The 14994-nt window shown below is 39.8% G+C and overlaps 1 protein-coding gene across 1 annotated transcript in view; it reads left to right on the top strand.

Moving 5' to 3' along the window:
• Positions 1-14994, top strand: part of rk (rickets) — an 824128-nt gene that overhangs the window by 640929 nt on the left and 168205 nt on the right. The window contains exon 8 of the mRNA XM_067144502.2: positions 489-632. Coding sequence (XP_067000603.2) covers positions 489-632 — 144 coding nt within the window. The remainder of the gene's footprint in view (positions 1-488; positions 633-14994) is intronic.

The raw sequence follows: 14994 nt of genomic DNA, 5'->3' as shown, positions 1-14994 counted from the left end.
ATCACCATCATCATCATCTTGAACAGATTTCAGCCTTGTACTTAATCTCTTGTTGATTCTGGATCAATGTTTTACGACCACATGATCTTGCTGACGCCAACCCGCCGTCGGCGCGCTTGTATCTGTTCCTAACATAGGCTACGAACGCTACCTGATGGATTTCAGCAGCATTTCCTCTTCTTGTGAACCTCCCTCCCAATAGGCCTTCTCTGCTGGAAGCCGTTGGCCCTCTCCGGGCGTCAGATCATTTTCCGCATCCCAACACTCGGCTTTATTATCATATTGTGACTTATTTTACAAAATAATCTAGTGTTCTGTTGCTACTAAATTCTGTCCTTATTGTTTGTCATTCCAATATCTCTCACTTTTCGATTAATTTATATCCCAGCAGTACTCCATTCCTATGTGATACAGTAGCTTCTCCACCACATACCGGTATATGTTTGAATGACAATACTCTTATCTCCTAATGTATGTTCTCTGCCCAGGTCAGTGTCTGGGAATAAAATCAAGTTCCTGCCAGGAGGCATCCTGCAGAAGTGCCCAGGACTCTTCCGGCTGGAGTTGAAGAGGAACCCAATAATGGGAGTTGACCAAATGGCCTTCGCTTATCTGCCCAACCTACGGAAACTGTAAGTACATTGTGTTCTCTGGTCATACGTAGTAGTTATATTCAGTTTTATTATTATAAATTCGAGTGAAATAGTTGTACAGCGATCAAATCCGACGTACTACGGCAGTCAAAGCAGTTGTATGGACTACCAGGTGTAGTATTAGTCTTAGAAGATCCCTTGTCTGTCTCAAATAACCTTATTTCACAGCAATTGAAAAATTGTAACTTCGCTATTCAATACTTCATCAAAGTATCTGCTTATAGAAACCATACCACGCCACAGGGGTCACCATTTAGAATTTATGAAGGTCCATTTTCAAAGTACAACATGAAGTGGGGGTACGGAGCAACGAAGAAGACGCAGTGATCAAAGGAATTTTATTTACTTAATATAAAATAATCTAATGTTTAACTGATAGAAAATTATTTGAATTAATTTAATTTAATTCTAATGGAAGGAATTGTCAAAATTAAACAACACACATTGTAACTACTACAGAAAGTTATTTGAACATTACTAGCGCTGTGTACAAATCTCACAAACAAATCAGGTTAATAATTTAACTATCCATCATTCAGTGTGAAAAATTACTTTTTCTAGATGAGAAAATTTCTCTGAAATCTGGATTCAGGTAAGTACAAGCTATTTTCAGAAAGTCTTTTAAATGATTATTAGTTGTACGTGATCTAAATTTATTCTTTATAAAGATCACTTTTGAAAATGAAGATTCACAAGTGTATGTTGAACCAAAAAGTGTATGTAACCTTATTACACTTCTGAAGTACTGGATATTTATTTGCAGGCAAGTATTTGCACCAGTATTGTTCATAGGTAATGAGTCAAGGTACATTTCTGATTGTGTGTTTCTAAACTGCATCTTTTTGGAACTTAATGTCCTCCAGCTGTTGGGTGCCTCTGGTGCTGTTGAAAACAGTTGAATTTATAAAATTCTTCCAAAGTCTATTCGCCGTTTGGCACCACAGAGTAAATAGTTGTCAGAACCTAAGCTACGTTGCTGAATCTTGAAAATATTCTTCAATCTCTTCTAGAACGCACTTAATTAACCAGTCATTACCATAATAAAATTGCTGCAGTCTATTTCATTGTTAGTTTTTATCCAGTCCTTTAGGTTCGAAAAATGTCACATTTCTTCGGCAAAATCCGTTAAAAAGAGTTTTGTTTAATTTGTGAAAATCCTTCTGTTCGATATTCATTCGGCCACGAATTTTTCCCTTTCCTTGTAATTTCATGCTCAGTACGTTCATATGGCCTTAGGTCACACCGACACAGATAGGTCTTATGACGACGATGGGATAGGAAAGCCCTAGAAGTGAGAAGGAAACGGCCGTGGCCTTAAGGCACAGCCCTAGCATTTGCCTGGTGTGAAAATGGGAAACCACGGAAAACCACCTTCAGGGCTGCCGACAGTGGAGCTCGAACGCACTATCTCCCGGATGCAAGCTCAATGCTGGGCCCCTAACCGCACGGCCAACTCGCCCGGTACGTTCATGTGTGTAAAGAGGTCGGTTAAGAAGCCAATATTTACTTCATGGGTTTGCATTCTAGAAATGCAATGTGCTTCTTTATCGATGGATGTTTCGATGAATAGAAATTCCTTTATTTCTGGCGAAAGTTTGTAAAATTTATAAAACCTCTGCAGCACAGCACTTTCATTTAACCTTCAAACATTGTTATGCAACAATAAATAATCGTTTTCAGCACTTGATTCGCAAGAACAAATGATGGCTGAGTGGTGAGTGGAGGTGATTATTGTTTTAAAGGAAGTACAACTAGGCAACCATTCTCTATATAACACTAATCAGAAAGAAAATATGGAAGAGGTCCGACACTTTGAAAAATGAAGGTATTGGCCAAAGAAGGACAAGGGCCACGAAGGGCGTGAAAGTGAAAGACTCCCTAGCCCTCGGAAACCTAATAGCGTCGGGACCGGAAAAGAACAAGAGTTGACCAATGAAAGTCGGGTAGGATAGACGAAAGTGAGAAGCCTGGCACAAGTAAGAGGAAGCAATGCCAGGACCCAGCTGAGGGCCCGTGATCACCAACCCACGTTCCCAAGTTCAGAGCCGCTGCAAATGTAAAAATGACGTGTGGAGATTATTTTGTACGCCCAAGTTGGACCGTATTAAATTCTACAATTATTTATTTTTTATTGTATGGCTTCTAGTGCCGGGAGTGTTCGAGGATGTGTTCGGCTCGCCTGCGGAGCAGGTCTTTCTATTTGACGTCCGTGTGGGGGTATTGATGATAATGAGAATGAGGTAAAGAGAAACCCGGTGTCGGCCCTTAGCCTACTCCTATCGAATAACACCAAGAGTCTGCTCGAAGCTTTAACGTCCTCACCCGACGGACGAACCACCATCGATAGCGTCGTATGCTGCCACTTCATATGAACACGAGAGGTTGGAATTGAATGCAGGCTTCTGGCTCGCAGTCTAGAAATAAGGAATTGTACCAGCTATCCTACCCTGATGGTGACAGTTTTTTCCACCAACGGAACTCGAACCCGCTTACCAGCTTCTACAGAATGAGCTTTCCATTGTGATGCACGAGACGGCTACACGCAACAATTATTAGTCCCTGCAACACTCGACAACTAGCTCGACTCTTAATTGTTTCGTGTAGCAGTTTCTTACATCCTAGAGCAGGGCCTCTAAAACGCCCAAAATCTCACGCGTGCAAACTGAGGCGCAGAGAGCCTAGCACAGTGCATTGATCCCACTCGGCTAGGCTCAGACCAACGCTTCGTCTCTGGACTACTCGGCTAAGCTCGGCTCAACTCGGCTCGGATTTGGAGCGCTACGGAGCAAGTGAGGAAGAGGGAGACAGGGGGAGCGAGCGAGACAGGCGTGGGGAAAGAGGCAGCGCTATTGCTCCAAATCGACGAGTGGGGTTCTGCACTCTTGTCAACCAAGCCAAGTCGTCTTTTGCACCGTGCACAGTGCATGCACCAGGCGCATTCACCCTGAGAGGCCCTGTTCTAGAGGAACAGTCTTACTCCGGACCACCGGACTAGGTAAATACCCATTTTTACTGCAGAATAGGTGCATTATGTACAGGTTTCGAATATTTCGATACATTATGGTATTCGCTATCAAGGCGACTGATGCAACCCTACTCGAGCCAAGGTAATCAATCCCTCTGGAGAGTTGTACTTGAACGACGTAGTCTAACGGCCCGAAGAACGCGATAGTAGTTTAAAATACCATAGAAACTTTAAATCTGATATTGCATTATTATTATTATTATTATTATTATTATTATTATTATTATTATTATTATTATTATTATTATTATTATTATTATTGTTATTATTATTATTATTATTATTATTATTACATGTAAAACCGTGATACTGGATGACTATTTTCAGAAGAATCAACGAAATAAGCAAAGAGTTTGCACTTCCGATAAAGAACTCCAAGGTAGTCAGCAAGCAGAAATACCTTGGAACACATCGTTACAGACTGCGTGGACTTGACCGATCTACACCCTGTCTAAAACATCAAAGTACCATCTCCCTCATCCTACGAGATGACGAGCAGTCAGCAGACATCGTCATCCATTGTATGAGGGACTGTGACCTGTTTTATGGTATATAAATTGTATTTTCTACTTGTTTTTAATTTGTATTGTATTGTTAACTACACTTTATTCTATTGACTCTGTTTTAAAGGGTTTTTTAACTTTTAATTCCAATGATATATATAATTTCACTTCAAGAGCAACGTCCTGTTCTACATTAATCTATTTTTATATAATTTTATAATAAGGTATTGCGAATTCGAACAACTGATTATTTACAATTCATGGTCATTTTTCACAATTATTTATTTAAATTCTAGTCAGTCGATACATTTCAAAATTTTAATTATTATTACATTTCGTTTCTCCGTGCACCATTAGGGGCCGATGACCTTGATGTTAGGCCCCTTTAAACAACAAGCACCATCATCATCAGTATACAGAAAATCTCGAATTCTGCTCTACAACCCTGAAGGGCCTTCGCCTACCAAGCGACCGCTGCTCAGCCGCCTGCAGATTATGAGGTGTCGTGTGGTCAGCACGACGAATCCTCTCGGCCGTTATTCTTGGCTTTCGAGACCGGGGCCGCTATCTCAATGTCAGATAGCTCCTCAATTCTAATCACGTAGGCTGAGTGGACCTCGCACCAGCCCTCAGGTCCAGGTAAAAATCCCTGACCTGGCCGGGAATCGAACCCGCAGCCTCCGGGTAAGAGGTAGGCACGCTACCCCTACACCACGGGGCCGACCCAATAATAATAATAATAATAATAATAATAATAATAATAATAATAATTTGCTTTACGTCCCATTAACTACTTTTATGGTCCTATGGGACGCCGAGATGCCGGAATTTAGTCCCACAGGAATTATTTTACGTGCCAGTGTATCTACCGACACGAGTCTGACGTATCGTTTTTAATGATATTTGTTCGTGGCGTCGACCTCTGTAGATATTTAGCCATTACTTGCACCGTATGATATGAACCTGCGTGTAAATGTAATTGCGGAAGTGTAGAGTGTTAAATGTGAGAAAAGGAACGTTAAGGGCACAACAAGCACCCAGTCCCCAGGCCAGGGATATTAATCATTTACAATTACAAACTCCTGACCCGACCGGGAATCGAACCCGGGGCCGCCGGTTGACAGGCGGACGCGTTGCCCCCTACACCGCGGGGCCGGACAGGCTAACGTATTTGAGCACCTTCAAATACCACCAGACTAAGCCAGAATCCAACCTGCCAAGTTGGAGTCAGGAGGCCAGCGCCTCAACCGTCTGAGCCACTCAGCTCGGCTACGAAAACGCCATTGAAGGGATGTCACATCTAAATACCGAAGATACTGGTCAACGTAAGAATGGTACCCGAATGTAGAAATCAGAACCGTACTGGGGCAGAAATGTGTTTATCGAATTGAAACATTCTTTGTGCAAATCATTACTTCCGATTCCAAACTCGTCAGTGAGTGATGAAGTATGTGTTACTAGTACAGCTTTACAGTATCGAAGGATGGAAATTAAATGCTTCGTCAATGAACCGACTACAGGCATTTTAAATGTCTATGCATCGTGTAAGGTCCATTCAAAAAGAAACGAGCCAGAGGCTATAAGATGAAAACCTGTACCGTTATTTCAAAACTATTGCCCACCACTGCTGAGACACGTGTCCCACTGCCATACAAGGGGGTGAAGGCCGCCTCGTAAAATTCCTGGGGCTGCGTTGTGAACCATTTCCAAACGTACTGCTTGACGTCGGTGTCCGAGGTAAATCGTTTGCCTCTCAGAGCGTTCTTTAGCTCACATTGGATTTTTTGGGTGCCGGCGACCCTGCATGCTTTCACTAGAGACTTTGTCATTTTGACTCGGGTTCGAAGTGATGACACAACGTCCCGTCTCCACCGACCACTCGTGACGGGAACTCATTTCCTCCCTTGGCGCAGCGCAGCAGATGTTCAAGAGAGAGGTACATTTGGCTTGCTTCGTGTACTGGTTGAATACTGTGAGGCACCCATTGGGCGCACTTTTAGCGAAATTTCAGTCTGTCCTTAATGATGGCGTGAATATTTCCGACGCTCACTCCGACCTCTGCGGCAACTCGTAACTCGCCCATCTTACATAATGAGGTCATCCACCTGCTGGACAACGGCATCGGTAAAGCGGTGTGGCATCCAGACCGTGCATCATCGACCAACGACACCCGTCCTTTTCTGAATCGCTTGTGACACGCCTTGACACTTGAAACGGACATGCAATGTACTCCGTATACTTGTGCCATTATTCGATTAATTTTCGTTCACCTCACTTTCCTTCTGCTGTCAGGAAACGCTCTACACCCCTTTGCTCTTCTTTTGAAGTCTCCATTTCACTGTTTTCAGCACGACTGGGTGCAGTGGACGGTCAACATGTGCGCATGCTCGCTCTGTCGTCATGTGGTGTGCACCCATGTCCCTCCAGTGGTGAGCTCTATAGAGACCCCACCTTCTTCCGCAGGCAATTGCACTGTGATCCTTTCAGCGGTTTTCATTTCATAGCCGCCGGCTCATTTCTTTTTGAATGGCCCTCATAGAATGCTGAAGATCGCTTTAATAGACCATGTCACCAATGAGGAGATACTGCGTCGTGCCGGGAAATCATATGAAAGAACAGAAATGACAAATACACCCGAATACAGCTGATCGTAGAAGGCAAGGTAGAAGTGAAACGATGACGTTGGTGAGGAAGTTGGTTTTTTTTTTTTTTTTTTTTTTTTTTGCGTCGCACCGACTCAGATAAGTCTTATGGCGGCGATGGGACAGGAAATGGCTAGGAGTGGGAAGGAAGCGTCTGTGGCCTTAGATAGGTACAGCCCCAGCATTTGCCTGGTGTGAAAATGGGAAACCACGGAAAACCATTTTCAGGGCTGCCGACAGTGGGGTTCGAACCCACTATCTCCCGAATACTGGATACTGGCTGCACTTAAGCGACTGCAGCTATCGAGCTCGGTGTGAGGAAGTTTATCCTGGATGCAGAACCTCCGAAAGTGGTTCGACAACAACGATGAAACAACACTCATATTTTTTTAAAAACAGGAAAATTTGCTCCAAGATGGTCACTGACCCTCTGTGAGAAGGAGAAGAAGGAAACGATGTGATCAATGCATATATTTCTTCATTTATTATTTTTAATTTATTATTACAATTTGTCATCGAAGATTAAGTGTAAGTTGTTAGTTTCTCTATAAATAAATCAGACCTATAGAAAACATATGGCGTGCATGTTTTCTGCATACCATCCTACTTGACGTATGGCTAGCGCTGTGAACGATAAACGGTAAGTAGTCGTAACGAAGATGAATCTTGTTGTGCAAGACCATAAAAGGAAGTTGACAAATGTGTCTTTAGTATTCAGAAGTCTGCTAAATATCTTCCCACGAGGAAAAGAAACAAAACAGTTATGGATATACTGATGGTGTATGCACTGCGATCTATTGCTTTGTGTCATAGACATGTAGTTCGAGGAGAACAAATCTTTCTCTGATAGAAGAACTATCTGATCTGTCTCCTCCTGACGGTAATGAAGAACAATAGATCTCTTTCCAGTGCCACTTGCTCGGTAAGGATACTGTGAGAAATGGACCACAGATGTCAATAACAGCCCTTCACGTAGTTCTTAGAATGGAATTTCATATAATAAACTTCTTTGATTCCTTACATAAAACTTCACAATCTCCAGCATAATACTGTTTTTTATTTTATTTCAGAGATTCCTCAGAGAGCTTCAGCTACTTATGTAATTCCGTATCCAGTAATTTCCTAATTTGAATATTAATGTATTATTATTATTATTATTATTATTATTATTATTATTATTATTATTATTTCTTCGTTATTGCCATCCAAAGAGCGCATTTCAACTTATTCGTTGGCCTGATGGTTTTCGCCTTCCTATCCTCCCAAAATCTCTTCATGAATGCACTATTTTGCATCTTACTTTCTGTAGAACACTTTTTGCCAGTTTTCTTTATAGGTTTCTCCACGAATTTGTGCTTGGCTACTGTTGTACTAAAGGCTCCACGATCTTCTACGATGTGGTCCGTGATATTGATTTCTTGGAGGCCCGCCTTAGTTTCTTCTAGCCAGTTTATTTTGACCTTCTTTGAGTTCATTACTTTATCTTTTAGTGAGTCTATCGCTGTCCATTCTATAGATATGGCCATGGAATTTCAGGCTCATATTATTATTATTATTATTATTATTATTATTATTATTATTATTATTATTATTATTATTATTATTATTATTATTATTATTATTATTATTATTATTATTATTATTATTATTATTATTATGTATGTTTATTAATGAACAAAACAGGCGTTCAGCCCCGAGTACATGTTCACAATAATAATATATAAATAAATACTAAATACTGCTACTGTACACCTTGGCCGTGCCATGAAGCCTGTCAGATACTCCGGAAACGTGACCTCAAAAGTTAGGTCACCACGGTAGTCATCTTCCGTCTCTTCATGCCACGTCCAGCTACTCCCCTGTCTAATTCTAAATTCACACATAAAACATCAATAACTATTAAAATTAATAAACGAAGTCCAACCTAAGCCACCCCTCTCCACCATATACAAAATAAAATGAACAATAAAACAAAAAGACCTAACGCTACAGTTATAGACCAGACCTCCTCCGCCGGGCCTATATTTACATTCTATTGCTGGTGTTGCAACTCTCTGCTTGTTATCATTCACACGTACCCACACATCACGCAAACCTTCATGCTTCAGCATTTTCATCACCTTTATTGTTCCCTGACCTACTCCAAAATAAGCTACAACAGCAACATTACACTATTGCATACGAAACCAGCCATCTTTCAGATTTTGCTTACTCTCACACATACACATAGACCGCTATGCCACTTCTCTAATTACCATCTAGTTAACAGAGATACTTCTACTCTCACCACATTTTAACAATGAAAACCCCATCATCACAACATTTCAGCCTCCACAAATAAATACCCTAATAATAATAATAATAATAATAATAATAATAATAATAATAATAATAATAATAATAATAATAATAATAAACCACTCAGATCACCAAAAAAGAAGAAACAAAATTAGAATTAACCCCCCAGAATCAATAGAGTAGAACTAAAAAAAAAGAGATTCATAGTAATAATAATAATGAAAGTAATAATAATAGTAATAATAATAATCTATATATCAGAGTATTATTTCTTCCTCCTCTCCATACAAACAAACCAAAATTTACAAAATGTTAGTAAACTCACCTCTCTCCAGCTCCAAAAATTAAATACTCATACCAGACACCAGCTTCCACACATAAATACCATAATAATAATAATAATAATAATAATAATAATAATAATAATAATAATAATAATAATAATAATAATAAACCACTCAGTTCACCAAAAAAAAGAAAAAGAAGCGAAAATTATCGTAGAGTAAAACTAAAAAAGAGAAACATAGTAATAATAATAATAATGAAAGTAATAATAATAGTAATAATAATAATCTATGTATAAGAGTATTATTCGTAACAGTCATTTGCTGTAGCAGTCTCTTACTCAATATTCAAGCTTGCTCATCAAGTGTCCTTATTTCGTTCTGCGCTTTCGTCACTTTATTGTTACTGACCTACACCTAATCAATACTGCAAACAACACAAATACCAATCACGCATATACCAACACCTCTCCAACCTCATATTTCTTTCTCCTCTCCATACAAACAAACCAAAATTTACAAAATGATAATAAACTCATCTCTCTCACACTATCACGTCAAATAAATAATTAGATGAATAAATAAATAAATAACTAAATATACAATACCCCCTACCCACATATAAAATAATAATGATATCAATAATAATAATAATAATAATAATAATAATAATAATAATAACAATAATAATAATAATAAAATAATGGTAATACTCATAATAATAATAGTAATAATAATAATATTAATAATCAACTGGCCAACGGTAGATTCCCTCTATGAACCGTTTGCCTTACTTACAGTAAATAATAAACTTAAAATATCCCATATGCGATCCCGGAGCACCCCATAATACCTATTCCACTCTCACATGTACATATAGGTCCCTATGCACTCCTTCTCTGAAATACACTATAATTAAAAGACATCTTACCCTACACAAGTACTCTATATACCAATGTCCAGACCTTACCAACCATTCTCGCTTCTCATCTCTACTTTCAGTAACCAAACCACCTACTACTGTTTTTTACTTCTAGTAACTATCCCCCTCTCATATCCACTTGTACCCCACATTTCTGTCAGATCTCTGTTCCTGTATCTGGCCCTACTCTGGTCTAGGCTCCCCAAGTTTAACCTTGCCGTTACCTTTTTACCTTGCGTTTCCCTTACTTCACTGCATACACTTCCTTTACTTCCCTCTTCACTGCAAATAGCCATATTCTCACTTCGCCTCTCTACCAGCACTTCTTCACTCCGAACACTGCTATTGGTCACTTTAGCACTTGGCACTTCTCCCTGCCTCTCTTCACACGGTACACTGATACTTCTGGTATTTTGCCTATCATCTCCACTAATCGCTGCACTACTCTCTTTTTCTTCGGCCTGCTTTGACTTCATCCCTACGTCCATCCTCAGCACACTGTTATTTGTATTTCTCCTCATTTGCCTACAGTTTATTGCACTACTCTCCTTTTCCTCATCTTGTTTTAACTTCAATTCTAAATCCATCAATCTATCCACAGACCAGATCCTCTTCCAGCTTCTGTCTGACACCACTAGATTTTGACCTCTAATAGTTGCCTTCAGCCCCTGTTTTACAGCCAGTATCCTGTGTTTTCTGAGTATCCTCTCGTTTTTGATCGCGTCACTTCTTACGTCTCTCTTTATCCATATTTTCTCCCTCTGTACGTTTCCCGCATTTGTTAACACAACATCCGCCATCAACGTTGAAAACAATTGTAGCTTTATAGGCCTGTTGCCTCTAGTTCTCCCCACTTTCTGCACATCATCAATATCTACTTCACTAAAGTTTATTTTCATTTTTCCGTGTATTAGATCCACTACTTTATAAGTAGTAAGTACTTTGCTTTCTCTCGACTCCTCAGGCACTCCATAAATAAACAAGCACTTCTTCCTTCTGTATAAAGTATTTGTTTCCACTTCTGCTTTCAGCCTGCAATTCTCCTCTTCAAGTCGTCCTACTTTTTCCCTTAATGCTACCACTTCCTCGGTGTTATTTCTCGCCTGTGCATCCATGTCGTCCGTTTTTTCTCTTATCCATACATCCATTTTTTCAATCTTACTGGTTTGTTCTTCAATCATCTCCTTTATTTGCCCGAAAGGGCAAACTTCTGTCAGCACCTCTCTTACAGCTCTTTTGATAGCGTCCATATTTTCCCTTTCCTCACCTCTACTAGATGACGGGCCTGGGTTCAACTCGACCCCCCCAATAAATAGTAAAATTATAATCACTGCTGCCGATAACAATAGTTCTCCTTTCCTCTCCATATCCATTTTACACCCACCTGGCTTCTTTTCTTCTTTCTTCATTTTCCTCTGCCATCTTCCTATCGTAACTCTGTACTGTTCTATCCCAATCATTGTCGACCCACTTCTCGGCGACCTTCCAACACTCCACACTCTCGAACTCCACTCCCCTCCCGGGACCCACAGCTCACTGCGACCTCCTTCGTCCGTGGCTTAGGCAAGACTGATTATTATTATTATTATTGCACTAAATTTTGAAATTTTCTTTCCTTCCTTTTTTAATTTAAAATTAGTCGCTCAAGCTGAGTAGGCTATTAAATTTTGAAAAACATGACACTCAATCGCGTAAAGAAATAATTGGAAGAAGGCAAGTTGGGAAATAAACAAAATGTGGCACAGATTTCTACGGCAGATAGGCCACGACGAAAATTTAATTGGGGAAGGCTTTCAGCCTCGATACAACTGCATCACCATTTGAAAAAGTAAAGTCCCCCTCATTCTTTGAGTGACCTTTCCTAAACTATTTTCTTCTCATTTCCCCAGTCCTCTTTTTTATCTTCCTCATCAATAAAGGCTAATTACCACGCGGGTCGGCAACTCATGAAACAATCACAAAAACAAACACCATCGGTTTTCAATTCGTCACTAGTCATTTAAACCATGGGAGTAAAGACATAATAATAATAATAATAATAATAATAATAATAATAATAATAATAATAATAATAATAATAATAATAATAATAATAATAATAATAATAGAATGACGACCGAACACTATTACCACATGAGCAATTTCAATTTCAATTTGTTAGTTTCAAAGGCGTAGCTTCATCCATGTACAGGGTAAGTTCAGGCATAAACCAAGGTTCAAAATTAGGTCCACTATTGTTCATTCTGTTTGATAATGATATTGGTTCTGTATTGAAGAATTCTAAATTTCAGTTATATGCCAATAACATGAAAATTTACAGGCAGACTACTTAAAACAAGGATAACGAAAAATTACAACAGATCTCACAGCACTGGTTTAATGGGGAAAACACAATTCCCTTTAGTTCATTGTTACGAAATGTGAATCGATGATCTTTAGTAGAAAAAGACAACCAAAAATCCATTCTTATGAAATGAACAGTATCAGACTAAAATGAGTTGAAGAAATGAAGGATTTAGAAGTAATATTTGATAGTAAATTTCAGTTCAATATACACATAAATAACGCTGTAAATAGGGCCTATAGGAACCTAGGATTTCTAATGAGAAACACAAATTCAAAAACATCATAGCCATTATACAGGTATACAATTCACTAGTTAGAACAGTAATCGAATATGCATCTGTAGTATGGAATCCATCATGTAATAAACGTATAAAAGCTAAATTTCTAAAACATCTGTATTTCTGTATATCTAAAACTCCCCCTCCCCCATGGCACTACAGCCCTTGAAGGGCCTTAGCTTACCAAGCGACCGCTGCTCAGCCTGAAGACCTGCAGATTACGAGGTGTCATGTGGTCAGCACGTCGAATCCTCTCGGCCGTTATTCTTGGCTTTCTAGACCGGGGCCGCTATCTCACCGTCAGATACCTCCTCAATTCTAAACACGTAGGCTGAGTGTACCCCGAACCAGCCCTCAGGTCCAGGTATTTTCCCTGACCTGGCCGGGAATCGAACCCGGGGCCTCCGGGTTAGAGGCAGGCACGCTACCCCTACACCACGGGGCCGGCATATCTAAAACTAGTGCAAAATATGTGGCATATAGTGACTTACTAACAAATTTTGGGATAGATAAGTTGCATATTAGGAGAACATTAACGAGTGTAAAATACCTACATAGAATTCTGAAAATTAAAGCAGATAACCGAGAGGTCCTCCACCAAATAAACCTGTATGCACCTTTTGGAAGTAACAGAAATAATTTAACTTTCTTTATTAAAAAGTTAGACACAAATCACCATATGAATTCACCATTAAGCAGAATATGTCAGTCAATTAATAAAATGCTAAACTTGGACATATTTCACGATGAGAGTATCTTCTTAAAGTCAGTCAGAAGGGAATTCACACAGAGTAAAAGCAAAACAAAGTCACCTCCGTACAGGCCATGAAGGCTCTTGGAGGAGGGGAAGGTAAAGGCTTCCACCATTGTTAACCTCGGCACGTGATGGGGTAGAGTGGTTAGCTCTACGCCTGGCCGCCTTTGCCCCCAGGAATTAACCTGGTACTCATTTCTGGTGTAGGCTGAGTGAACCCCAGGGCCATACACACCTCCGGAAGTGGAAATCTCGTTTCTTAAATTTTACGACTTCCTGACGGGGATTCGAACCCACGTCCTTCCGGGCGAACCGAGCGCGCCTTTACCGCCTCGGCCAGGCAGCCCTTAATTCACACAGAGAGAAGACATAAATAGAGTATCATACTTGTGTACCACGAATACTTTAGTCCTTAGATTAATTTAGATCAGCAATGTATATTTTAGGGAAAATTAAAATAATAATTTGAAACACACACTTACCACTGTCCATAGTTTATTTTTATTGTAAATTATTTATAACATTAGAAATAAGAAATGGAAATGTTCTGTAAATGGGTAGAAGTGCCTGTTGAACAATAAATCAAATAACTAAAAATAAATAAAATAAAAATAAATCAGGTATAAAAGATTGCAAATGGGACTTTCTATGATTATTGTTACGCACATTCTTTCGGTACTACCGGACTGAGCCAGGATCGAACCTGTCAAGCTGAGGTCAAAAGGCCATCGCCTCAACAGTCTGAACGACTCATCCCGGCAAACATAAACTATGAAGAATTATATTTTGGATAACTTCTATTGTGTACAGTTTTTAGACACAAGGGAGACGTTTCATATGTTGATTCCGTCGATTTTGCCACGCTACTTCATACTAACCATGTACTGCCCAGCGCACAATCCGGCTATCTCTAAACTTACTGCAGAGTTTCAAGAAATTGTGTTCGACTGTTTCACAGTAATGTGTGTGAACAGGCAGACGGACTGAAGTTGAATGGAACGTATTTTTGAATTTTATACACGTAATCCCATAAAATAACGAAGTGTATGTATGTTCAACACTTGCCCCGTTTCTCCGCGGAGTCGGGTGTGAAGTGAGATAAATCATCATAGCGAATTTTTACGACGGGCTGCCCTTCATGACATGTACTTCATCAGAGGTGACACGACGGTGTGATGCTGGAGGGTGGGAGGGGTATCGCTCGCTCGGCCTTGGCCTTCCTCACTGACATCTATGCATCCGCGATGTAACTATCAGTGGAGTTAGCTGTCGACAGCAACGAGACTAGT

The sequence above is a fragment of the Anabrus simplex genome, chromosome 3 (genome assembly GCF_040414725.1).
Source record: "Anabrus simplex isolate iqAnaSimp1 chromosome 3, ASM4041472v1, whole genome shotgun sequence".
Taxonomy (NCBI): Eukaryota; Metazoa; Arthropoda; class Insecta; order Orthoptera; family Tettigoniidae; genus Anabrus; species Anabrus simplex.
The sequence above is the reverse complement of the archived record's forward strand: the minus strand, read 5'-3'. Positions and strand labels throughout refer to the sequence as shown.